Below are 27,526 nucleotides of genomic sequence, written 5' to 3' on the forward strand. Positions count from 1 at the left end.
GATGTTAGCCCTTGTGAGATGAGGGTGGACAAAAATTTTCTCCCATTCTGTAGGTTTTCGCCTGTTCACTCTGATGGTAGTTTCTTTTGCTGTGCAGCCTTTTGAAGTTTTAATGAGATCCCATTGTCAATTTTGGCTTTTGCTGCCGCTGTTTTTGGTGTTTTAGACATGAAGTCTTTGCCCTGCTAGTTTGTGTCCTGAATGGTACTACCTAAGTTTTCCTCTAAGGTTTTTATGGCAATAGGTCCAGTCATTTAAGTCTCTCTAATCCATCTTGAATTCATTTTCGTGATAAGGAGTAAGGAAAGGATCCAGTTTCAGCTTTCCTACATATGCATAGCCAATTTCCCAGCACCATTTATTAAATAGGGAATCCTTTTCCCCATTTTGTTTCTCTGGGTTTGTCAAAGATCAGATGGCTATAGATGTGTGCATTATTTCTGAGGACCCCCAGTTCTGTTCCAATTGGTCTATATCTCTGTTTTGGTACCAGTACCATGCTGTTTTGCTACTGCAGCCTTTGTAGTATAGTTTGAAGTCAGGTAGTGTGATGCCCAGCTTTGTTCTTTTGACTTAGGATTGTCTTAAGAGATGGCTCTTGGTTCCATATGAACTTTAAAGAAGTTTTTTCCAATTCTGTGAAGAACCTATTGGTAGCTTCTATTTGGGATGGTATTGAATCTATAAATGACCTTGGGCAGTATGGCCATTTTCACGATTGATTCTTCCTATCCATGAGCATGGTATGTTCTTCCATTTGTTTGTGTCCCTCTTTATTTCACTGAGCAGTGGTTTGTAGTTCCCTCCTTGAAGAGGTCCTTTACATCCCTTGTAAGTTGGATTCTTAGATATTTTATCTCTTTGAAGCAATTGTGAATTGTGTTCATTCCCTGATTTGGCTCTCTGTTTATCTGTTACTGGTATAAGAATGCTTGTGATTTTGCACATTAATTTTGTATCCTGAGACTTTGCTGAAGTTTCTATCAGCTAAGGAGACGTAGCTGAGAGACACATGAATATACAATCATGTCATCTGCAAAGAGGGACAATTTGACTTCTTTCCTAACTGGAATACCTTGGATTTCTTCTCCTTGCCTGATTGCCCTAGCCAGAACTTCCAACACTATGTTGAATAGGAGTGGTGAGAGAGGGCATCCCTGTCTTGTGCCAGTCAAAGGAAAGGTTCCAGTTTCTGCCCATTCAGTATGATATTATTAGTCGCATTGCTAAATAGCTCTTATTATTTTGAGGTATGTTCCATCAATACCTAATTCATTGAGCCGCTTTTAGCATGAAGTTGTTGAATCTTGTCGTTTTCCTTTTCGCATCTATTGAGATAATCATGTGGTTCTTGTCTTTGGTTCTGTTTATATGCTGGATTATGTTTATTGATTTGTGAATGTTGAACCAGCCTTGCATCCTAGGGATGAAGCCCACTTGGATCATGGTGGATAAGCTTTTGATGTGCTGCTGAACTGCTTGCCAGTATTTTGCCGAGGATTTTGCATCGATGTTCATCAGGAATCTTGGTCTAAAATTCTTTTTTGTTGTGTCTCTGCCAGGCTTTGGTATCAGATGATCTTGGCCTCATAAAATGAGTTAGGAGTGATTCCCTCTTTCATTGATTGGAATAGTTTCAGAAGGAATGGCACCAACTCCTCCTCTTGTACCTCTGGTAGAATTCAGCTGTGAATCCATCTGGTCCTGACTTTTTTGTTGGTAGGCTATTAATTATTGCCTCAATTTGTGAACCTGCTATTGGTCTATTCAGGGACTCAACTTCTTCCTGGTTTGTCTCAAGAGGTAATGCGGTCCAGAAATTATCCATTTCCTTCTGATTTTCTAGTTTATTTTATGAGAGGTGTTTATAGTATTCTCTGATGGTAGTTTGTATTTCTGTAGTCCGTGGTGGACATCCTTTATCATTCTTTATTGCGCTCTATTTGATTCTTCTCTTTCTTCTTTTTATTAGTCTTGCTAGTGTCTGTCAATCTTTTATTGATCTTTTCAAAAACCAACCCTGGATTCATTGATTTTGAGGGCTGCGGTCTCTATCGCCTTCAGTTCTGCTCTGATCTTTTAGTTATTTCTTTGCCTTCTTGCTAGCTTTTAGAATGTATTTTTCTGTTCGCTTCTCTAGTTCTTTTAATCTAGATGTTAGAGTGTCAATTTTTGATCTTTCCTGCTTTCTCTTGTGGGCATTTAGTGCTGCAAACTTCCACACTGCTTTTAAATGTGTCCCAGATTCTGGTATGTTGTAATCTTTGTTCTCATTGGTTTCAAAGAACATCTTTATTTCTGCCTTCATTTCATATGTACCCAGTAGCCGGGTTCAGGAGCAGGTTGTTCAGTTTCCATGTAGTTGAGCGTTTTGGATTGTTTTAGTCCTGAGTTCTAGTTTGGATTGCATTGTGGTCTGAGAGACAGTTTGTTATACTGCTCCCAAAGATTTGCTGAGGAGTGCTTTACTTCCAATTATGTGGTCAATTTGGAATAAGTGCGACATGTGGTGCTGAGAAGAATGTAGCATTCTGTTGATTTGGGGTGAGAGTTCTATAGATGTCTATTAGGCCTGCTTGCTGCAGAGAGATGAGTTCAAATTCTGGATATCCTCGGTTAACTTTCTGTCTCGCTGGATCTGTCTAATGTTGACAGTGGAGTGTTGAAGTCTCCCATTATTATTGTATGGGGAGTCTAAGTCTCTTTGTAAGTCTCTAAGGACTTGCTTTTATGAATCTGGGTGCTCCTGTATTAAGCATATATATTTAGGATAGTTAGCCTTTCCTGTTGAATTATCCTCACCACATGTAATGGCCTTCTTTGTCTCTTTGGATTTTGATGGTTTAAAGTCTGTTTTATCAGAGACTAGTATTGCAACCCCCGCTTTTTGTTCTCCATTTGCTTGGTAAATCTTCCTCCATCCCTTTATTTTGGTTTCCATGTATGTCTCTCTGCAGGAGATGGGTCTCCCTGAATACAGCAGACTGATGGGTCTTGACTTTATCCAGTTTTGCCAGTCTGTGTCTCTAATTGGGAGCATTTAGTCCATTTTACATTTAAGGTTAAGATTGTTATGTGAACTTGATCCTGCCATTATGATATTAACTGGTTATTTGCTCATTAGTTGATATAGTTTCTTTCCTAGCTCGATGGTCTTCCATTTTGGCATGTTTTTGAGATGGTTGGTACCGGGTTGTCTCTTTTCTCCATGTTTAGTACTTCCTTCAGGGTCCCTTTAAAGACAGGCCTAGTGGTGACAAAATTCTAAGCATTTGCTTTTATCTGTAAAGGATTTTATTTCCTTCACCTATAGAAACTTAGTTTGGCTGACATGAAATTCTGGGTTTAAAATTCTTTCTTTAAGAATGTTGAATATTGGCCCCCACTCTTTTCTCTGGCTTGAGAGTTTCTGCCGAGATCGCTGTGTGAGTCTACATTTCCCCTTTGTGGGTAACCTGACCTTTCTCTATTGCCCTGGCGATTTTTTCTCCTTCATTTCAACTTTGGTAATCTGGCAATTATGTGTCTTGAGTTGCTCTTTCTCGAGTATCTTTTAGCGCTTCTTATCGATTTGAATGTTGGCCTGCCCTACTGTTGAAGTTCTCCTGGATGATATCCCAGCGTTTTCCCAATCCGTCTCCATTTTCCTCACTTTCTGAAATCCTAATCAGATCGTGACGGAAGTTTTACATAATCCCATACTTCTTGCAGCTTTGTTCATTTCTTTTCTTTTCTTTTTCTTTTGGTTTCTTCACTTATTTCATTCAGTTTGATCCTCAATCGCTGATACTCTTTCTTCCAGTTGATCGAGCTGGTTACTGGCTTGTGCATTTGTCATGTATTTCAGTCATGGTTTTATCTCTTTCATTTCGTTTATGACCTTCTCAGTAATAATTACTCTAGCCATCAATTCTTCCACTTTTTTTCTTAAGATTTTTAGTTTCTTTGCGCTTGCACGAATTTTCCTCTTTTTAGCTCTGAGAAGTTTGATGGACTGAAGCTCTCTTCTCTCATCTTGTCAAAGCTATTCTCCTCAGTCTAGCTTTGATCCATTGTTGGCTATGAGCTGCGCCTTGCTGGGAGATGCTTCTTTATTTTGAATTTCCAGCTTTTCTGCCCTGCTTTTCCCCCATCTTTGTGGTTTTATCTGCCTCTGGTCTTTGATGATGGTGATGTACTGATGGGTTTTAGGTAGGTGTCCTCTGTTTGATGTTTTCCTAACAGCCAGGACCAGCTGTAGGTCTGTTGAGATTAAGTTGCACCCACTCCAGACCCTGTTTGCTCTGGGTAACAGCAAGCAGAGGCTGCAGAAGATAGAATACGCTTGAACAGCGAAAGTGTACCTGTCTGATTCTTGCTTAAGGCTCTCCAGGGGTATACTCCACCTGTGAGTTGTGGGGTGTCAGACTGCCCCAGTGGGGATGTCTCCCAGTTAGGGCTACTCAGGGGTCAGGGACCCACTTGAGCAGGGAGTCTTGTCCCTCTCAGATCTCAACCTCCGTTGGGAGATCCACTGCTCTCTTTCAAAGCTGTCAGACAGAGTCGCTGCCTGCAGAGGTTTCTGCTGCTTTTGTTGTTATCTGTGTCCTGTCCCCAGAGGTGGGAGTCTACAGAGACAGGCAGGCTCTTGAGCTGCTGTGAGCTCCACCCAGTTCGAGCTTTCCAGTGGCTTTGTTTACCTACTTAAGCCTCAGCAATGGCGTGGTGCTCCCCTCCCCAGCCCCTCGCTGCTGCCTTGGCGGGTAGATCACAGACTGCTGTGCTAGCAATGATGGGAGCCCGTGCGTGGGGACCCTCCGCCAGGTGTGTGTGGATATAATCTCCTGGTGTGCCTGTTTGCTTTCAAAGCACAGTATTGGGGTGGGAATTCACCCGGGATTTCTCCAGGTGCTGTGTGTCTCAGTTCCCCTGGCTAGGAAAAAGGGACTCCTTTCCCGCGCTTCCCAGGTGAGGCGATGCCCGCCCTGCTTCAGCTCCTCTCGCTGGTCGGGCTGCAGCAGCTGACCAGCACCGCATTGTCTGGCACTCCAGTGAGATGAACCCAGTACCTCAGTTGAAAATGCAGAAATCACCAGTCTTCTGTGTCGCCGCTTCAGAGTTGAGACTGAAGCTGTTCCTATTCGCCATCTTGCTCCACTCTTTATATTATTTTTCATAGAAAACCTTCAGAAGGCTCTGTTTATATTACTCAAAGGCATTAATTCCTTAGTTCATGTCATTTTTCTTCCACTGCTATAACTAGTATGTGTGCCTGCTAGAGGGACAGCTAATGGATTTAGCTGCACAAATGATACAATGGTCAGGCAGCTAAATACATCCTACTAGCCCTTTAGACTGTTACTTGTTTGTGATTATTCAATTTACTATTTTTATTCAAAAGTTATAGCATGCTATTATCAAAATCCTAGCTAAGAAGTGTTCTATAATGGTGTCATGCCCACTAGACACTACGTCACTGATGTTGTATTATTATTTGTATAAATAATACTATAACCATAATAAATTCTACCCATTTACTATTGTTTTGAAGCCATATGCTCTTAATTATGTTTAATATCAAACTGATACTATGTAAAATGCATCAAACTGTCTACAATCAGGTAGGCAGTATAATCCTGAAAAATAATGCATGAAATCCATAATTCATTAAGTAGGATGCAGCACATTAAGAGAAAACCATCTCCTTGGGACAGATTTCTTTTTTTAAATTTTATTTTAGGTGTCCATGTGCAGCTTTGATATAAAGGTAAATTAAGTGTCACAGGGTTTTGGTATACAGGTTATTTCATCACCCAGTTGATAAACATAGTACCCGACAGGCAGAGAGTTTCAATTTTTACCCTCCTCCCACCCTTCACCCTCAAGTAGGCCCTAGTGTCTGTTGTTCCCTTTTTTGTGTCCATGTGTATTCAATGTTTAGCTTCCACATGTAAGTGAGAACATGCAGTATATGGTTTCCTGTTCCTGCATTGGTTTGCTTTGGATATTGTCTTCCAGCTTCTTCCGTGTTGCTACAGAGGACATAATCTCATTTTTTTTTTTACAGCTGCATAGCATTCCATAAGATACATGTACCACATTTTTTTTGTATCTGATCTACTGTTGAAGGGCATTGAGGTTGATTACATGTCTTTGCTATTGTGAATACTGTTGTGATGAGCACACACATGCATGTGTCTTTATGGTAGAATGATTTATATTCCTTTGTATATATACCCAGTAATGGGATTGCTGGGTCAAAAGGTAGTTCTGTTTTAAATATGTGCCATTATCCCAAAATTGACACCATCCTGCTGAAGAGCCATATATCCCTGAATCACAAATGTGTCTAAATGCTGCTGCACTGATTCATCTGCCTAAGCATGTGTTTCTGTGAAGGATAAAAAACTAATACATCTGATCGTTCTGGAGAAATGGAGGCCCATGCGAAGCTTCATGAAAACGTTAAGACTATAAACACCCAAATTACTGTGTAATCCCACATGGGACACTTCCCATGTTCCCCCAATGAGAACATAAAAATCAATTTATTAAGACACACTTGAAAGTATCTGCTTCAATGGCAAGAATAAGAATGGTAATGACAGAGTGGAGAAGTGAGGTCACATACTGATGTGAATGCCTCCTGGCAATGCAAACAAACAAATTTATAAAGCCTACTAAAGGAAATTTGGCATTGCTTCAAAGGCTTTATGAAAAAAGATTTCATTGGCTCAAAATATAAGACTATCTTAAAGTAGTATTCTGAGATATACTTCAATGTCTTTATTGTCACATTATCCATATAAAAGAAAGGAGAAAACCTCATATACTATGTTTGAAAGGTGTCTCGAAGATAGTTTGGAAGTTATTAAGTACTATAAAAATGTAATGACTCTCATTTCCTTAGCATTCTCTCTTTTATCGTTTGCTACCAGTATGAGTACTAAATAAGAAATCACTGTTCTTTGTTGACTTTTACAAGCCATAACAGTCTTCTATTTAAATTTCTATGATTTTTTCTTAAATTCACTGAGATGGCACTATCAACTCTAGCTAATAATTTGGCATACACTTTCAATTCCCATGTGCAAATTACAAAAGACAAAAAACAATCAATGACAGAAAGTGATTTGTTAGTTTATAATGCTCATTCATTGGTAAGATAATAAGAATGTATTATATAACCTGTAACTAAAATATCTGCCTTATTTGGCAAACAGTTTCTTTTGGATAACTTCCCTTATTATTCTTTTAACATCTTTATTCCTCAGGCTGTAGATCAATGGGTTTAACATAGGACTCATAAAGATATTAAAAACAGCTACAATTTTCCCCTGTTCTACACATGCCTCAGAAGGGGGCCTTAGGCACATGCAAAACAGCATTCCATAAAAGACAGTGACAGCAGTCACATGGGACCTGCAAGTGAAGAAGGCATTGTGCCTTCTCTCAGCAGTGTGGATACGCAGAATGTCTGTGAAGATGAAAGTGTACGAAATGAAGATGAGAGTGGGAGGGCAGATGAGGTTGGAACCAGCCACCACGAACATGGCAGTTTCTTTGACATAGTATCCAAGCAGACAAGGACTAAGAGGGGTGGGTCTGCACAATAAAAGTGGTTGATCTCCAGTTTTACATCAAACTCAGCCCTGGGAGATACTTCATACTAAGAAAATCATCACGACCGTATATGGCATAATAAGAATATGGAAACTTGGAACAATAGGTTCCTTTCTCCCATTGTATATACTTTCTGAGTCATATTCTCTCCATTAATGTAATATGTATTTCTCCCTTCCTCTCCATCCCTCCACTCAAAAATTTATAGTGGAATTAAATGTGCATATAATGTACTTTCTCCAAAAAAAAAAAAAAAAAATGTTGATCTCATTGGGTTCTGTTGCGGGAAGTCAGGGACCCCCAACGGAGGGACTGGCTGAAATTGCGGCAAAAGAACATAAATTGTGAAGATTTCATGGACATTTATTAGTTCCCCAAATTAATACTTTTATAATTTCTTGCGCCTGTCTTTACTGCAATCTCTGAAACTAAACTGTGAAGATTTCGTGGCCATTTATCATTTCCCCAATCAATACTCTTATAATTTCCTAAGCCTGTCTCTACTTTAATCTCTTTATCCCATCATCGTTGTAAGCTGAGGATGAATGTCGCCTCAGGACCCTGTGATGATTGCATTAACTGCACAAATTGTTTGTAGAGCATGTGTATTTGAACAATATGAAATCTGGGCACCTTAAGAATAGGGTAACAGCGATTTTCAGGGAAAAAGGGAGATAATTTTAAAGTCTGACTGTCTGTGGGCCAAGTGGAACAGAGCCATATTTCTCTTACTACTGAAAAACGGGTAAGATAAATATCGCTGAATTCTTTCCCCAGTAAGGAATATTAATAATTAACAGCCCTGGGAAAAGAATGCATTCCTAGGGCGGGGCCTCTAAAATGGCCGCCCTGGGAGTGTCTGCCTTTATGCAGATGTAGATAAGGATGAAACATGCCCTAGTCTCCTGCAGTGTCCCCAGGCTTGCTAGGATTAGGAAATTCCAGCCTGGGGAATTCTAGTCAGAGCAGTTCTCTCCTCTTGAACCCTGACAATGCGTGCACAGTGGGACATGGGAGTTCATTAGTGATTCTAGTTTTGCCCTGACCTTCTGCCTTGTGATCTTTGTCGCCCTTGAAGCATGCGATCTCTGTAACCCATACCGTATTCATGCACTCCCTCCCCTTTTGGAAATCACTAATAAAAACGTGCTGGTTTTATGGCTTGGGGGCATCATGGAACCGGCCAACATGTGATGTCTCCTCCGGATGCCCAGCTTTAAAGTTTCTCTCTTTTATACTTTTTCCCTTTATTTCTCAGACCAGTCAACATTTCGGGAAATAGAAAAGAACCCCTGTGAAATATTGGGGGCCGAATTTCACCCAATAGGTTCAGAAAAGGACAGACAAAGCATCAGGAAGACCTGTACCTGACCATTTGCAGAGCCATAAATATAGGGAGCAGCAGAGAAACAGAGGCAGACACACCTGGACATTTTGCTTCCATATAATGAAGGCTGCAGATGGCCAGGTAGCGGTCATACAGCATCACTATGAGCATAAGATAATCTGTGATCACCAGTGCAATGAAAAGGTGAAATTGGATAAAGCAACCAATAAAGGAAATGGTTTTTCTTTTGGAAGAAAAAATTAACCAGCATCTGAGGAGTGACGTTGGTGGCATAACAGAGATCTACAAAGGAGAGATGACTGAGGAAAAAGTACATTGGAGTGCATAGTATCGAATCGTTTCTGATTAAGAAGATCGTGCTCACACACATGGACGCAGAGAGGGGAATGTCACACACCAGGGCCTGTCAAGGAGGGGAGGGGCTAGGGAAGGATAGAATTAGGAGAAATACCTAATGTAGATGACAAGCTAATGGGTGCAGCAAACCACCATGGCACGCATATACCTATGTAACAAACCTGCATGTTCTGCAAATGTATCCCAGAACTTAAAGTGTAATAAAATAAATAAATAAATAAAATTGAAAAGGTGCTCAACATCACTAATCATCAGGAAATGCATATGAAACAAAAGCGTGATATCACATCACATTTGTTATGATGGCTGTTATTTTATTTAAAAAAATACAAAAGACCACAAATATTGGTGACATATGAAGAAACTGGAACCCTTGTACACCATTGGTGGGAATATGAAATTGTGCAGCCACTATAAAAAACAGTATGATGAGTTTTCAAAAAATTAAAAATGGAATTATCATATAAACCAGCAATCTCACTTCTGGGCATATATCCAGAAGAACTTAAATCAAGATCTTGAAGAGACATAGGTACTCTTATGCTCATTGCACCATTATTTACAATAGTCTAGATATAGAAACTAAATGTCCATTGAAGGATGAAGAAAATGCAGTATATACATATAACGGAATGTTATTCTTCATTAAGAAACTGAAATCCTGTCATATGCAACAACATAGATGAACCTGGAGGACATTATGTTAAGTGAAATAAGCCAGGCACAGAAGGACAAATACTGCATGAATAAATTTATACAAGGAATCTAAAATAGTCAAACTCATAGAAACAGAGAGTAGAAGGTGGTTGCGGGGGCTGGAGGAGAGGGAGAAATGGGGCTTTGCTGTTCAGCAGGTATAAAGTTATAGTTATAGTTATGCAAGAATAAATTCTAGAGATATGCTGTGTAACATAGGTAACATAGATATGCTATTGTGCCTATAGGTAACAATAGCTATATTGTTAACAATTAAAAATATTGTGCACTTAAAAAAAAAAGAAGATCATGCTCACATTGTGATTCCTGTGATAAGGTAGATGACTAAGAATACCACAAAAAGAAGGGGTTGCAGCTCGGCTCAATCTGTCAGTCCCAGGAGAACAAACTCAATCATGATTTATAGTTTTGTTGGTTTGTTTATTTTTTTTTAACATTATGTTTGCTTGGCTTCAAATGAGGTCTAAAGAAAAGGAAATTAAAATGCATTTAGGTTTGTCATTTATGCATTAATCCAGTGGTGTCATCTGATATTTCTTCCTCTTCTCTCAAATTTTTAAATACATATGTCATTGAGAAATAGCCTAGTGAGCATGAGATTGATGTTTTAACATCTAAAATGATGTATAATTTCTTATATACAAAGGCAGTTATATTTACAGTGGTTTTCTGTAGTTCTTTTCTGCAAGTCTTTTGATAGATAAAGAGCCTTATCTTTTATATTTTTGCAAGTCTTTATTATATGTGTTTAGACTTTTCTTGAACCCACAGGTGTAAACATTGCCTTTCTTTGAACCTATAATTTCTTTGTTTAACAACACACCTTCGAGTGTGGCATGTAATGTATCAGCCCTTGAAACTCATCTATTTTTATCATAACTGAATGTGCTTAGGAAAGTGGAACTGCTCCATGGTACCTATCTCTATAGAACTAGGATCTCTTTGCCTAGCTGTCTGACTCTGGAGCCCAGGCTGTTGCTTCCCAGTCTGGTGGTGAATCCTCCATAATCTAGTGAGTGTAAATATCTTTTCCCTTCCCCCCTTCCTACTGCAATTTGCTTATTATATCAATCTGCTTATTATATAAATCTGCTTGTTATATCATTTGCTTGTTATTATATCATTTGCTTATTACATCTGCATTGCCACTTACATGGGATAAAGGTTGTCTACCCTTAAAGATATTATGTGTGTGTCTTTTCTCTCCCCTCACGCGTTCCCTGCACAGAACATTTTTGGCAGAACGAACAGGATCCAAAAGCAAAAGCATGCCATTTTTTTCCCGCAAGGACCAGGCTGGAAGCTCAGGGACTTCCCATATCCTGGGATGGGAACACTCCCAGTTTTTCTCCTTGGCGATTGAATGGTCCAGGATAACTGGCCTTTGTGAGAATTGGGAACCTAAATTAGTGCATTTTAACCCGTTGGCTGTGCATGAACTTTTAAAGTTCTTTACTGAGCACAATTTATCACCTTAAGTGACGAAACATAATTTTTTTCCCAAACACTAAAACATAATTTCTTCTAACATGTTTAATCAAGATTTGAGAGTAGCTTGGACTAAGTGTTACAAAATGTAAAAAATAACATTACATTAGAGCTTTCACCTATTTCAATAAGCCAAGTAGAGCTATGTTTTGCAGAATCACAAAGTAGAGTATATGCAGGATTTTATAACTCTAGCAGGAAATGTGTTCACCTTGAAAAGTGTTTTGTTTATTCTTTGCATGTTCATGGAAACTGGTATGTAAATAATTTGCATATTTCTCTCTCTTTTCCAAAAAGACTTATAATGAACAAACCTTTAATTGTTGCAAATTCTTGTGTCTATATATCAGGACACAATTACATGTTACATGGACTTGTGATCTATGGCTTTCTTTTAAAGAGTAGCGTTGGATTTAAAATGGTCAGTGATTGAAATAACTCTCTTGGCTTGTCTTCCTCTTTAGATAAATACCCAGTCATTAAAATTTTAATCCCTTTTTCCCTTCTGTGACTTGTGTGGCCTCTGTCAGTAAGGAAGGGAGGCCTAGAAATGAATCTGGTGCTGCTCTCTGGTCTTTCTTGACCTCTAATCCACCTGGTGACAGTTTGCTCTGCTGTCATCCACCATGACAAATGTACCTCAGAGTCATTTCTCTCTCTTGGCTGGACATAGCCATAGCCTTCTTATCTTCCCTGGAGACCCAGTTGCACCTCGGTTTTCACAGGAATTACAGACCTCCCTGAGGTCTGCCACTTATTATCTATTCAGAAATGGCCTGGGAAGTCAGCTATGTAGGACCCAGCTTCACTTGTGCAACACATCCCGTTCATCAAATCTTAGCTATTTGCATGTTCCCCTATTAGGGACATGCTGGAAGTTTGGAAATTTAAGTACTGTCTATGCCACATGGAAACTGAAGAAACTGTGGAAATAGCTGTGATCATAGCTGCTCAAATAAGCTAATCCCAGTGTTGACTTTGCTTTAGCTACTCAACAAGTTGATTCAGGGCCTAAGCCTAGGCAAGAGAGATTGAGACAGCCTGTCTCAGAAAGATCGTCTAACTTTTTTGTTGTTGTTCCTCTCCACTCATTAGTGTGCCCATGCTGAAGAGCTAGGCCTTAGGTTTTTATTTTCTCTTGTCATAATCTACATTTTTAATGTCAATAATTACTAGTGAATAGAGTATGTGAGAGAAAGATTGTTTTAGCCCTAATGAAAGATATAATACTTTTATATTATTTTATTTTTATTTATAATAGGATTATTATGAATCTGACCCGAAGTAGTAGGACTTTACTTTGATTTCAAATGTTGATGTACTTGAGACCCAAAGATTAAACATTACATGAATTAGCATATCTCTGTAGTCATAAATTACACATACCTTTGTATAAGTGGCCCATGGCAGTAAGTGTACTTGAACTAATTTTGTTTAAACTAATTACCAGTGTTTGGTTATTTATTCAATAAACTCTTCACTAAATATTAACTGTACACCCAAAACGTTGTGCAGATCTCCATAGGGAACATCAAGATGAAATTGATGTTAGCATTATCCTCAGAGCATTTCCAATCCGTAGAAGTAATAGAATAAAAGAAAGCAAATATTGCAAGAAAGGCAGAGAAAATCAATGAATGCTATTTTCGTAGAAAAGGTAAAAGACTATTTTAACGAGGATATAATAAAGAAAAGTACCACACGAAAGGTCTTTTGATTTACCAAGAATGAAGACCTTCATCTGCTCTTAGAATGAATCCAGATTAAACCTTTCTATTCGGTTTCAGGAATGAATGATCCCAGAGGAACCTCTGACTCAGTATCAAACCTTTCTATCTGCTCTAGAATGAATCCCAGTATCAAAATCTGTACCGAGTGTTTTTGCATTTACTGAAAGACACTATGTACATCTCAATTAGGGTTCTATCCATTATGATGTGACTTTTGTAAACACCTCCAGAGGGAGCCCTAATGATATGCTGTGTGGTTTCTTATCTAATGCTTCAGGAATGAGTCTCCAAAGATTAGTCATTCAGGTATAAATCCTCCCACACCGGGGACTTTTGAGTAGGATAAGAAATTACTATTCCTTCACAGGTAAGTCTGACAGTTCTGAAAATCAAGACCTCATAAGAAATTTCTGTGATTTCTTATTTCCTCTTTTGAACATAAAATGAAATTAGTAGTGGCCGTAAGAATTGTCATGGTAAAACAAAATCACAGGCAGACAGGCCTCAGACTCTCTGATGAAGACAACAGGTAACTAGTGATATACAAGGAGGTCAAGCAGACTCTGCAAATACCCCTGACATTAGTTACAGATCCATTATTCATGACACAGCTGAGACTTAGAGTAGGCTTACGAGTTGAGCTTTAGTCAAATCTTGGAATTCAAAAACATACATTTCTCCACTAACTTGTTTACCTTCTCCAAAACTAGAGCCTTAGAATTTGACACAATAAAACATATTCTTCTATGTCTTTAATTACTTAATACAATTAGTACTAAGAGGAAAGTGTCCAGAGAATTGGATAAAAATGAGGGTAAGTTTAACGATGAGAAGGAAAAAAAAAAAACAGTGAACACCTTTCCATTGTCATTTCTAGGGGCTTTTCTCAGGGTTCTTCAGTTCGGTTTTGCATTGGAATATGATGGCAATGCTGTGTCCGGGCTGGCTGGGCATGGTGGTTCACACCTGTAATCCCAGCACTTTGTGAGGCCAAGGTGGGTGGATAGCCTGAGGTCAGGAGTTTGAGACCAGCCTGGCCAATATAGTGAAACCCTGTCTGTACTAAAAATACAAAAAGTTAGCTGGGCATGGTGGTGGGTGCCTGTAATCCCAGCTGCTTGGTAGACTGAGGCAGGAGAATCACTTGAACCCGGGAGGTGGAGGTTGCAGTGAGCCAAGATGGTACCACTGCATTCCAGCCTAGGCAACAAGAAAAAAAACTCCATCTTAGAAAAACACAAAACAAACAAACAAACAAAAACATGTCTGTATTGTCTTGTTCAAAGGTAATACATTTTTCTCTATTGTGTTTCTGTCCTTTGCCAACACTGCTATGTATTTACGGAGCTTTCACCTGACGTTCCCACTTGGCAGAATTTTTCAGAAAATACTCTACGTGACTTGAAGTTGTGCTTTTTCCTCCTACATTGTACACAGAGCTTTAACTCTTCCCTGTCCTAAGCATAGTTTGGTTTCTTTCCAATAGTTCCATTATTTAAAATAGAATAATTTTATATATTTAATCATTATTCTCCTCATTCTTCCCATTTTCTTACTCATCTCCATCTTGACGTGAGAGAACACCACTGAATGAAAGGTGAAAGCTGTTGGAATTTTCACCAATATGAGATGTATCCACCTGGTGTTGGCCCATGTTTTTGTGGGTTATGGTATATGATGTGTGACTGAAAAATTCTTAGACGTCATTCACCACAAACCATCTGCAATGGCATTTTTAAAAGTGTGAACATATTGGTGGGAATTATATTCCTTTTTTTCCCACTCCCCTCATTAGCTCATAACTTGAAACATGACCATGTCAAGGTCTACTTTCACAACTGGTGATATATAGAACACACTCTTTTCATATGTATCCCATAAATCAAACCCTGAGCTATGTGTAGTCAACAGTTGGATGGTGTGACCTTCTATGATCTCATCCTCTGCCCTCTGTTTCTTGGGTGCGAGAAGACTTGAGATAGGATCATGAAGGCTCTCAGAAAGGTTTTCTTTTTTTAAGCTTTCCAGCACCAACAGAATACTGTAAGAGCTAATATCAGAAAATGGAATACTTTATTCCAAACCAATGGAGGAAAGTTTTATATGCATTAATGATGGCAAGTTCTATATTTGGGGGCTGGAAAAAGACTTCGTGCGACAATATCTCAGAATCTACTGTAAGGGGAAAGTGTAAGCTATCGGGATAAAATCATGTGAAAAAAAAACTTATTTAATACAAATAGGCCATTTCAGTTGTCTAGTTCAGTGCTTTCAATGTTGTCTGTGCATTACAATAGTATGAAAGTTTGTTTAAAATATCATATGATATTTAGGTGCAGCAAACCGCCCTGGCACACATTTACCTATGTAACAAACATGTATATCCTGCACATATATCTTGGAACTTAAAATATTATATATGTATGTGTGTGTGTGTGTGTGTGTGTGTCTCCCACCTGGGTTGGCCTACAGCCTAGGCATCAGTGTTTTTAAAAACTCTAACTTGATTCTCATGTTATCAGCCAGGGCTGATAACCACTGAACCAATGTCAGATTTGTGAATATGTGATACATAAACTAAATAAAGCAATATAGTTCTTCTTTAAAAGGTATGAACGGGCCGGCACGGTGGCTCAAGCCTGTAATCCCAGCACTTTGGGAGGCCGAGACGGGCGGATCACAAGGTCAGGAGATCGAGACCATCCTGGCTAACACGGTGAAACCCCGTCTCTACTAAAAATACAAAAAAATTAGCTGGGCGTGGTGGTGGCGCCTGTAGTCCCAGCTACTCTGGAGGCTGAGGCAGGAGAATGGCGTGAACCCGGGAGGCAGAGCTTGCAGTGAGCTGAGATCCAGCCACTGCACTCCAGCCCGGGCGACAGAGCGAGACTCCATCTCAAAAAAAAAAAAAAAAAAAAGGTATGAGCATTCTGTGTCCTCTCACCCTTGCAAAATTTTCTATGGTAAATAAGGACAACTCATTTTTGTAGCCCTGAGTCAACTCCCACCTAATTTCCAACAGTGCAAACTGAACGTTTTAGCTATTAATGTGTTAAATTTTAGCTCTGGCACCATTATCACTAGCTTTGTTACTAAAACAAGCCCCTAATGATCTCTCTACCTCAAATTGCACTTCCTTCCATACATTCTTCACATGGTAGCTGGAATTTTTTGTAGTAACTTGGTCTCTACTGATAACATCTGAAAGGTAAGAGATCTGCATACCATGAAATGCCAGCTGATGTGAGTTGGCAAAGTAACATCATTAATTCATACACTAATGGTTACTTTACAGCTACTATGATTCAAACATTTGTCCAGGTTCTGGGGATATGGCATAAATAATGTTCCTGTGTTCATATAGCTGTTCCCTCCCATTCTCATTGTCTGTTAAACTGTGGTAGTTGGTTATTTTTGAGATTTAGGGCCGGGCGCGGTGGCTCAAGCCTGTAATCCCAGCACTTTGGGAGGTCGAGACGGGTGGATCACGAGGTCAGGAGATCGAGACCATCCTGGCTAATACGGTGAAACCCCGTCTCTACTAAAAAATACAAAAAAAAAACTAGCCGGGCACGGTGGCGGGCGCCTGTAGTCCCAGCTACTCGGGAGGCTGAGGCAGGAGAATGGCGGGAACCCGGGAGGCGGAGCTTGCAGTGAGCTGAGATCCGGCCACTGCACTCCAGCCTGGGCGACAGAGCGAGACTCCGTCTCAAAAAAAAAAAAAAAAAAAAAAGAAAAAAAGAAAAAAAAGAGATTTAGGTTATGTAGAATAAGTGGGATTTACATACAGTGGCCATAGTCTCCAGGAAGCTTGGAACAGTTAGTCCAACTAACTATTGGGAAAAAGCCTCATGGCAGAATGAAATAGAGTTAGGGTAAATGGAAGTAGATTTGGTCATTTGTAAGTTTCCTTAGAGTCCTGACATCTCATGGTTTGATGATTCTAAGTAGAGACATAAGAGACTGTTCTAAAAATTTTACTTAAAGAAGCTTTGACTTCCTTGTTTCTCAAACTGTAGATGAGAGGATTCAACATGGGGATGACTACTGTGTAAAAGACAGACAGCACTTTGTCTTGATCCATTGAATAGCTGGAACTGGGATGCAGATACATGAACAGGATTGTCCCAAAGAAGATGGTGACCACTGTCAAGTGGGAAGCACAGGTGGAGAAGGCCTTGTGCATCCCTTCTGCAGAGTAGATCCTCAAGATAGCAGCAAGGATGTAGAGACAGGAAACAAGAATCAGTAGGAGACAGCTCAATTCATTAAAACTGGCAAAGGCAAAAATGACAACCTCATTGCCATGTTAGCCCATGCTATTCAGGCCTTTCCCTCCATCACTCCCTGGAAATTGCTTTTGTTCAAGACATCATTGGTCTTGATTGCTAAATCTAATGGTGAATTCTCAGGCCTCATTTTTCTAGATGTATCAATAACATTAACATAATTAATTACCTACCACTCTAAAACACTCTTTCTCTACTCTTCCAGAACATCAAGCTCTCTGTTTTTTCTTCCTGCTACATGGCTTGCTCCTTCTGTCTCCGTTCCTTGTTCCTCCTCTTCTCCCTCTTTGTGTGGGAGTGTCTCAGAGCCTCCTCCTTCTCTATTTCCACTATACCCAGGTGCTCTTATTGTCTGATGGTTTTAAATATTGTCTATGTACTTGTACCTTCTGAGCCACATCTCTAGTCCTGTCCTCTTTTCCAAACTCCAGGCTTATAATTTAACTGCTTACATCTCCATATGCCTATGAAACGGCCACTTAACATGACCAAAACTGAATTCCTCATATCCTCCTCTTATTTGCTGCAAACATAGCACTCCCCATCTCAAGTCAATGACAGCTCCATGCTTTCATTTGCACAGATAAAATTAAATAAATAGACAAAAATGTTGGCTAAATGATATTTTCTCTTTCTTACATGTTGGATAGCCAGTCGATCAGATTATCCCATTGGATTTTCCTTTAAAAGATTTGTATCCTAAGCCAGCTATCTCTGCCACTTTCATTGCCACTAAATACCAAGCCGTCTTTTACTTACATTGTTACAGTAGTCTTTTAAACTGATTCTCCTATCTCTAAAATAGCTAAAATTCTATTCTATAACCTCTTTAAAAAGTTGCAGCCATTCTTTAAGTCTCTTATTTTTGCATAAATATATATGTACATACATATGATCAATCACATTATATATGTAATAAATGTATAAGGTGATGTAAAAGCTATATTTTCTCTGATATATATGGTCCTCTGAGTGTATGGGTATGTTATGTGTGTGTGTGTACATATTTTTATATATATATGTATAAACACACACACATACATATAAATATATATGAGGGAAGAAACTTGTTTAGCTTTTGTAACTGTTTTCCCACCATGTGTACATAATTTAGATTCATATTTAGAAAAATATATGTGGAGTGGCTTACAGTCCATTTATTACAAAAGAGCATTGGATATATCATCCCTCATGGACATACGGATTGCAACAAACTTAATCAAGATAGAATTATCCTTGTATTAAACATAAATTTGAACTAAGGAATATTAACTTGTTTGATGTCACAGAGCAAGCGCAACTAAAATTCAAGAAAAAGCTTGAAAATTGTTATCAGTTTATCAATTTATGTATTTAATGGCATAAAAGTATTCAATTTAAGGTTTTTCCTAGAGAATTAAATATGTCTTTGGGTTTTGGCTCCCTTTATATAAAAAATTAATTAAATTTTCATAGTTTTACATCACACACATTTGTGTATATATACATGTATACATACATTCCTGTATGTATGGGTATATATATGTTGAATATTCTATGAAATTGTTTCTAGTGATTCTAAATCTCCCTATTTTAAAACAATTTATGTTCACAGTTTAGTTGACAATATTAAATTTTGTATTTCAGACATATTTAATTTAAGATATTTAATCCAAATTTCTTAAATTTTTTTAAGCCCTCTTGAAACTTTCTACATTGGAACAAGTTATGATAAATTACATGATCTTACCTTCTGTCCTTAAGTAATATTCACTGAAAATAGTGGTTCTTATTAATTTACTTTTGTTTTGTAGGAATACAGGTTTTCTGTTTCCAACAGTCAGATTTATGGCTTTGAAAAACTGTGCAAGTGACATAAGGGAATCAACTATGGCAGAATTCAGCAGTGCATTTTATCCTTTAATTCAACAAAGGATAAAATGCACTGCTTTTGAATCCAAGGCCCAAGATCAAGTCTTATTAAGGCTGTGATCATTCTTTGGAGATTAGTCTCTGTTAAACACTAAAAAGTCTAAAGTCTGAAATATGCCAATCCATAATTAAAAAGTGAACTCATTCTTCACTGAGGTAATTGAACTAATTTTTCCCCAGTGCATCATTTATACCTGAAAGAGTATCTTAGGAATTTAGAGAAGAACAAAAAGTATTTCATGATCCAGAGGCTCCACTGAACACAGCATTGAATTAAATCTATAGGATTGATCAGATCCTGCCTCCAACCCTCAGAATTCCACTTAAAATACAATTCTTATTCATTTCTACTAGAATATGGCTTTCATTTCATAAACTTATTTATTCACTCAAAAAATATTAATAAGTTTGTTTCATGAAGCAGACACCACCCTTGGTACTACTAAAATAGCCAAGAAAATTAATCTTGCCCATTCCCTCTTGCATCTTACCATGTGGCATTGGTAGGAGACAACTATTACAAAGTAATTTGAAAAACTAAAACACAAAACCTCTTTATGAGCTACTATGCCTTATGTGATCTGCCTTCCTTTCTCAGAATCTTCCTGATTGCTGTTCTTTACCTCCTTTAGTTTTCTCTCTTTGGTTCACATATATTTGTATATTTGTCTCTTTGCAATTCTTTTGAGAAACCAAAAAGGATCTTGCCTTGGAGCCTTTGTGTTTAATGCATGTGTACACAGAAAGCTGTTCCACAGACATTCATATGGTATCATCCCTATCCAGGCATTGCTCAGATGTTCTTCAACAGAGAGCTGTTTTCTCACTCCATTTTATTGCCCTCTTTGTTTTTCTTCAAAACGCCATTTATGTTTATGTGAAATGCACACACATATTCGCACATGCATAATACATTTGACAGAGACAATACAATCTCTCTCACTTAAATATAAGTTTATTGAGATAAGAAACTTGGTTTTCTTACCGTTATATCTCCAGTATAAGTTACATGCAAGTTATTCAACAAATATTTAATGGATTATGAGTAAAGGTATAAAAGTTGCCAATTTTCTTGCTCCAGCACAAACTAAAGAAATACAATAGTAAGTTGGTACAAAAATATTACGGTTTTTGCTATTTTTTTAAGTATTGCAAAAAACTGCAACTACTTTTGCAGCAACCTAATAGAAAATACAATCTGTGACTTAATATTGAGATAAGTTTAAGTCCAAAGACATAAGTATGATTTGCAGGTATAGTCTCGTCTAGTAGTACAAAAGGTGGGATTGTTTTACATATGTCTGACTATCATAACCAAGAAGAGAAAACTAATTTCTTAATCCTTTAATGTATCCAAAGTCCCTACATGCCAGGTTGTTAATTAAATACATGAATTCAGAACTTGGGTGAGAGATCAAGGCTAGAGATACAGGTTTTGGAATCATGGCACAGTTCTTAGGTCACCCAAGAATTAAGTGCAGGCTGAGAACCAAACGTCAAAACTATGACTTTTGCTCCAAGATATAAAGGTCAGCATGAGATGGAGGAAAAAAGACAAATGCTCACTGGGAAGAGGTAGGAGTGAAAGAAGGAAAAACAGAAGAGTGAGGTGATATAGAAACCTATATAGGGGTATATCAAGGCAGGTGGAGGAATTAATTGCCACAAATCCTGAGATATCAAGTAAAAGTGAGACAGAGAAGTGATCTTTGGATAAAGTAGCATTGAGTTGTCATGTGTCCTCGATAAGATTAGGCTCAATGCATATATGTTACAGAAATACAACTGGACCATGATATAGTGTTAATAAGATAGGAGGAAGTCAGGGCAATGAGTAGAGGTAGTTCTTTTGGAAAGGTTAATTATAGAAGGGAGTAGGGATAAATTAATAAGTTGGTGACTGGATGGGACTTACTGTCAAGGACACTGTGAAGAAGGTGGCACTAGAAAATATTTGTATATAAATGAGGATATTATGATAGAGTTTGAGATACTAATGCTTGGGGAGAGTAGAGGTATAATTTCAGAAGTAAAATCCGTGGAAAACTCCAAAGACATGAAAGAGTTGGTCTTAGGTAGAAGCAGAGATACATTATCCATAATGACATGAGGGGAGAAAGAGAGCATTTATAAAGATTTAGAGGTGGTAAGGTGAGGATGATCATATCTTCCCCCCCGCCCCGCCCTCCGCCCGCAGGACGAAGTATGAGGAAAGTTCAGTAACACAGAGTAAAGTGATGATGAATTCTCTCTAATTGTATTAAGCAGTTTAAATGGGGGACACATAGAAGAAACAACTAAATTTAATTAAATGGGTATTTAGACAGATGAGCAAAGTGGAGGGAGGGTGGAACCATGGAATTGAACATAACTGATAGCGCATCATTATATGATAGACCGTGGAATCTCAACTGGGCAATGAGTGAAATGCAGACATAAGACAGTGATGAATAATGATAAAGTACAAATGTCCTTAGAGCGGTGATTTAAGAGAAAAATTAAGGGATAAATATGATAGCAGATGAACCAGAATAAAAATAAATATGAAGGAGAATGCAAGTTCTGACACAGTTTCGGATGTGTTTGAGAGAAACCTTAGTTAACAATTGAAAGTGGAAGTTATTGGGATATGACATGAGAGGGCTCTTCAGGTGGTTAGGAGGAAATAGTTCTTCCTTTGTGGTCTCTAACGAATATTTTATTTATTTATTTATTTATTTTTGAGATGGAGTCTCTGTGTGTGTGTGTGTATATATATATATGATACTAGGGTATTAAAAAGTATACTTCATCTTAAATTATCTACTTTAACACAGAGAAACAGCTTAAACAATCAGAGAATACAATTAACATGAAAATGTGTTTTCTTCTTCATAACAAATGATGCGTGACATGGCTTTACAAGATGTGTTTCTGTAAGATCTTCTTTAGGGCGTTTTTTACATCCTTATTTTTTAAACTATAGATGAGGGGATTTAGCATAGGGATTATTACTGTATAAAAGACAGAGACAACCTTGTCCTGCTCCATTGAGTAGCTAGATGTAGGGCGCAAGTACATGAAGAGGATTGTTCCAAAGAATATGGTGACAGCCATGAGGTGAGAGGCACAGGTGGAGAAGGCTTTGTGCCTGCCCTCTAACGAAGGCATCTTCAAGATGGCAATGAAGATACACAGGTAGGAAATGAGGACAATCATAACACAGCAGATGACATTAAAACTTGAGAAAGCCATGATCACAATGCCATTGACATGGGTATCAGAGCAAGAGAGTTTGAGCAGCGGTGGGGTATCACAGTAGAAATGGTTGATCCTATTAGAGCCACAAAAGGACAATCTAAAAGTCATCCCTGTGTGTATGGCTGCATTTCCAAAACCTGCTAGGAAGGAGGTAGCTATTAGCCAAAAGCAAATTCTCCCAGACATGAGTACTGGGTAGAGCAGGGGATTCCAAATGGCTGCGTAGCGGTCGTATGCCATCATCGCCAACAGGAAGCACTCAGTCCCCAGGAAGGAGCCAAAGAAGTAGAACTGGGCAGCACATTCATGAAAAGAAATGGCCTTATTCTCAGCCATGAGGTTCACCAGCATCTTGGGAGTGACGGAAGAAGAGTAAGAGGCATCCACAAAAGAGAGGCTACTGAGAAAGAAGTACATGGGAGTGTGGAGACAGAGATCAATCTTAATCCATACAATCATCCCCAAATTGCCCACCATGGTTGCCATATAGATTAACAGAAATAATGCAAAGAGGACCCCTTGTAGATCTGGATTGTCGGAAAGTCCTAAGAGGAGAAATTCTGTCACTTCTGTTTGATTTCTGCCTCGAACCTCTTTCATAAGTCTCATCCTTTGAGCTGCAATAAGAAAGAAGATCCAAAGTGGAATTTAGTCAGATGAATACATGATGGAGCTATAATATATTTTTAGTGAAACATAAATTCCAACAGAAGAGCAAAAAGTGAAAAGCATAGTAAAAGGTATGTTGGATTTGATGTCAAATCAAAAGACTTGTATCTTAGTACTAGGTGTGCTGCCTACTAACAAATGACTGAAGCGAGTGGTTTAGTATCTATTAACTACACTCATTCCTAGATTTAACTATTTATTGAATAATTAAAATAACTTATTCTTAAGATGTTATTGCCATAATTACTTGTGATAAATATATTAATTTATATATTGACATACCCTCCAGACAGAACTACTGGAGAAGGATAATAGAATGAATTCAGGCCACTGACAATTCCTCCTTAGTACTAATACAATGAAGAAAAATCTTGAAAGTTAACAAAATTAATCAATAGTGCTGGACAAGAAAAATAGTTGGGCCGGGCATGGTGGTTCACACCTGTAATCTCATCACTTTGAGAGACAAAAGCAAGGCAGATCACTTGAGCTCAGAAGTTCAAGACCAGCCTGAGCAATGTGGCAAAATCTCATCTCTACAAAAAAAATTTTTTTTAAATAGCTGTGGGTGGTGGCTCATGCTTGTGGTCTCAGCTACTCAGGAGGCTGAGGTGAGAGGATTGCTTGACCCCGGGAGTTCGAGACTGCAGTGAGCTGCGTTTGTGCCACTACACCACTCCAGCCTGTGCAATAGAGTCAGAACATGTCAAAAAAAAAAAAAAAGAGAAAGAGAGAGAGAGAAAAAGAAAGAAAGAGAGAGAGAAAGAAAGAGAGAGAAAGAGGGAGAGAAAGAAAGAAACAGAGAAAGAAAGAAAGAAAGAGAGAGAGAAAGAAAGGAAGGAAGGAAGGAAAGAAAGGAAGGAAGGAAGGAAAGAAAGAAAGGAAGGGAAGGAGGGAAAGGAAGGAAGGAAGGAAGAAAGGAAGGAAGGAAAAAAACAACTCTTGGGGTACAGGAAGAACTTTAAAAATGTCTGGCCAAAGAAGAAAACAAATAGAGAATATTCCCACACAGCCAGTACAGTTCGAACCCCCCTCTGATTTCCCAGGATAAACATCTACAGAGAACAGAAGAGGGTCAGTTAAATAGTAATTTTCCATAATTCACTCCAATATTTAGAGAATCCGATTATAAGAATGAGTAGGCATCCCTGACAAAAATGACAGAAGTAGCCAAGGCAGTGAAAATCTCTAATACTCAGAGTCACAAGTTCTCAAGAGAACCAGAAAACATCAGAAGTAGCACATGTAATTTTTCAGCCACCATACTGAATCAGGGGAATAATTTAATACCAAGTAATCAAAATGGAGATAAGAGTCACCCTTTGCAAGATGTAATGAAGATAAATATAGGACATGACAAGTAAAACAAATAAAAAAGAAAATTCAGAATAGATGCCTAGATCTTCCAAATCAAAGTTTAAACACCACCAGTGGAATTATTCTCCACTTTAACTCAAATCCCCACCCCTTCCATGATCTCAGATTATTGAACAAAAGTGTAAACTTTACCAAGCTAATTGTTAAAATCTATCTCAGAAGGTAAGACAGAGGTAAATCTTTTACTACTCACAGAAAGAGGTTATTTGATACTGCCTAAATGAAAAACATGGGGTCAAAGTGACCCAGTACCCTTGCTTAGCATTGAAGATAAAGAAGTTTCTAAAAACAGTGAGAGAAAGAGCGGGAAGGAACTGGTTCTATTATCACAGACAGTGCCATAAACAGAAGCACCTATTTATGCTGGGCTCCACCTAATTGTCATTGAGATAGAGGCTCAATACCCTAATCAATAATTAAAACTGACATTTTGAAAGAATTCCATAACAATTTCAAAAAGTGTCATTGCACCCACTATCTTATATAAGCCTTACCACAAATCAGTGAAATAAATTATCAGGTAATATCCCAAGAGTATACGTAATACCGTCTTTCGTTAGATGAGACCAGCAAAGTGTGGGGGTTCTGAGCCAACCAGTGGTGAATCCTGAGCTAGAACGTAGGTCTCTTGATGCTAAATTATTTGCTGTTCTTTAGCACCACATTGCCTCCATCTGTATTTCACTGGCATAGATACACAGCCTAGGTCCTCTTTCTTGAAGTAAACTTGCTGTTTGAACTTCAAAGAACAGCATCTTTAGAAGAAATGGAAAAAAAAAAAAAAGGAACATCTTTCTTCCGTCCTTCTCAAACAAAGTTTCTCTGAGAGCATTAACAGAAATATTGCACAGAATAAAATGTCTTAGATGTGCTAAACATGCGACATAAGTAATGATGAGTAAAATGTAAGTATTGACATGTGCGAAAATCTGTTGATGATTTCTTATGCTCTACAAGCACTTTATTAACTGTTTTGCTCGTTTATTTAAATTCTATGTAAAAGGCATTTATCACCCCCCTTTTGTAGATAGGAAATGTAAGGTATGAAAGGTTAACTTACCCGAAGTCTCTCGGGGCTCTCAAAGTTAGCCTAACAATGTCTAAATGTATGTCCAGCCAATGTACCTTTCATTCTTTTAACATTTGAGGTCGTTTAGAAAAGCTCTGTCAATAACAGATATGAGCACTGATAGACAAAGAGTTTGATATTGTGATTCTCAGAGATTTATTAATACTTTAAAATACATTTGGTTAAATAAAAATGTTGTATATCTTAAAGAGAAAATATAATTACAGTTGATGAAAATTGTCTTTCTTAGGATTCACATATATTAATCAGCAAGATAGGAAAATATTATTTGTTTTCCATCTGATGGTATAAATAACACGCTTCTGTCTCCCCCTCTCTTCTGATAAATATTTTTCCTGCTTCAGTGCAGGATTTCCCCAGGCTCTGCTGAGATTTTTCAGTCAATTCTTTAGCCCAGAGATTCCTTAGCCAGAGATCTGGGCTCTCAATTTCTAAGAGTTTCTAAAAATAATACTAAAGTTTCATGATATATTTCTTTTATTTAAAAGAGCTTTAAAATAATATTATTTATTGCTGCTGATATTTTTCCTAATGGCTATATATTTTGCAATAAAATAACACATACAACATTTATTTAACATTCTTTTCTTAGCGACTCAATGCTCTTGGAACTTTGTGTTGATAAGCGATTGAGGAAATTAACAGGATTGTGAATTTTTCTTCAGGATAGTAAGTTAAATAGACAGAAACCTTTATATCTCTTGTCTTACCTTTAATAACTGATTTCTACTTGATCCCTTTGCTTGCTCCTGTCCAATGCTTAAATTCACTGAAAAGAAAGCAGAAAAAAAAAAAGAGAGAGAGAGAGAGAGAAGTCTTTCTTCTTAGAGCAAGCATTCACGCTAATTCTCCTAGGGTAAGCAGGAGATATAGCTGGAACAGATTCTGTAGAACACCTGTAAAAGAAGTAGGACAACTGAAACTGTTTACCCCTTCCTTGTGATGTTACTCTGCATTCAGCAGAGATTGAGTCTTTTGTTCCTTTACTTTTCTTTAAAGATAATATCGCAATTTTTTATATCACAGTAAAATACATTTCAGTATACGGAGTGTATCACGCAGTGCAGCTGTCATATCAATTGCAGTTAATTTCAGTTGTGGAGTCTCCAGAGTTGACTCTCAAATAAGCATCCTAACTTAAGTAAAATATATTTCTCGTTAGTTGGTCTCCAGGGACTGTGTCTCTCATGTCACCTCATCGTAATCTGCTTATTTGTCGCCTCTGAAATTAAGAAAATCGCAGGTCTTTTTCATTTTCTCTACTTTACTCTTGGGACACCTGGGCGCTGCAGAGAATGAATTTGAGCCCCATATTCCTAACCACCATGAACCATCCTCCTTCTGTCTCCCCTGATAGCTGGAGGTTTGCCCTTGGGAGAATCAAAAGAATCCACAAAAGAGCAGATTAGCTCTACCTGGGGCCCCATCTTCTATAAGTGTACATGTTAGCAGTTAGGCTACCTGGATAGTGGTGACGGAGGTAGAGAAAAGAGGAAGGTCGTATGAATGTCTTCTTTTGAGAAATGTCTGTTCATATCCTTTGCCCACTTTTTGATGGGGTTTTTTGTTTTTTTCTTGTAAATTTGTTTGAGTTCTTTGTAGGTTCTGGATATTAGCCCTTTGTCAGATCTGAACAATGAGATCACTTGGACTCGGGAAGGGGGACATCACACACCGGGGCCTATCATGGGGAGGGGGCAGGGGGGAG

At 38.2% G+C, this 27,526-nt stretch overlaps 2 protein-coding genes across 2 annotated transcripts in view; one reads left to right on the forward strand and one right to left on the reverse strand.

Moving 5' to 3' along the window:
* The window catches only part of LOC101000784 (olfactory receptor 9G9), a 135,325-nt gene that overhangs the window by 82,710 nt on the left and 25,089 nt on the right, over window positions 1-27,526 (forward strand). The gene's annotated exons all lie outside the window — the stretch shown is intronic.
* On the reverse strand, window positions 16,960-27,322 carry LOC100997989 (olfactory receptor 5AP2). The gene is made up of 3 exons (XM_031653567.1): window positions 26,529-27,322; window positions 25,276-25,483; window positions 16,960-23,299 (listed from the first exon to the last, which is right to left on the reverse strand). Exon 3 carries the CDS (start codon window positions 23,289-23,291, stop codon window positions 22,341-22,343), a length of 951 nt encoding a protein of 316 aa, XP_031509427.1. The 5' UTR covers window positions 23,292-23,299; window positions 25,276-25,483; window positions 26,529-27,322; the 3' UTR covers window positions 16,960-22,340.

Source organism: Papio anubis, chromosome 12 (assembly GCF_008728515.1).
Source record: "Papio anubis isolate 15944 chromosome 12, Panubis1.0, whole genome shotgun sequence".
Taxonomy (NCBI): Eukaryota; Metazoa; Chordata; class Mammalia; order Primates; family Cercopithecidae; genus Papio; species Papio anubis.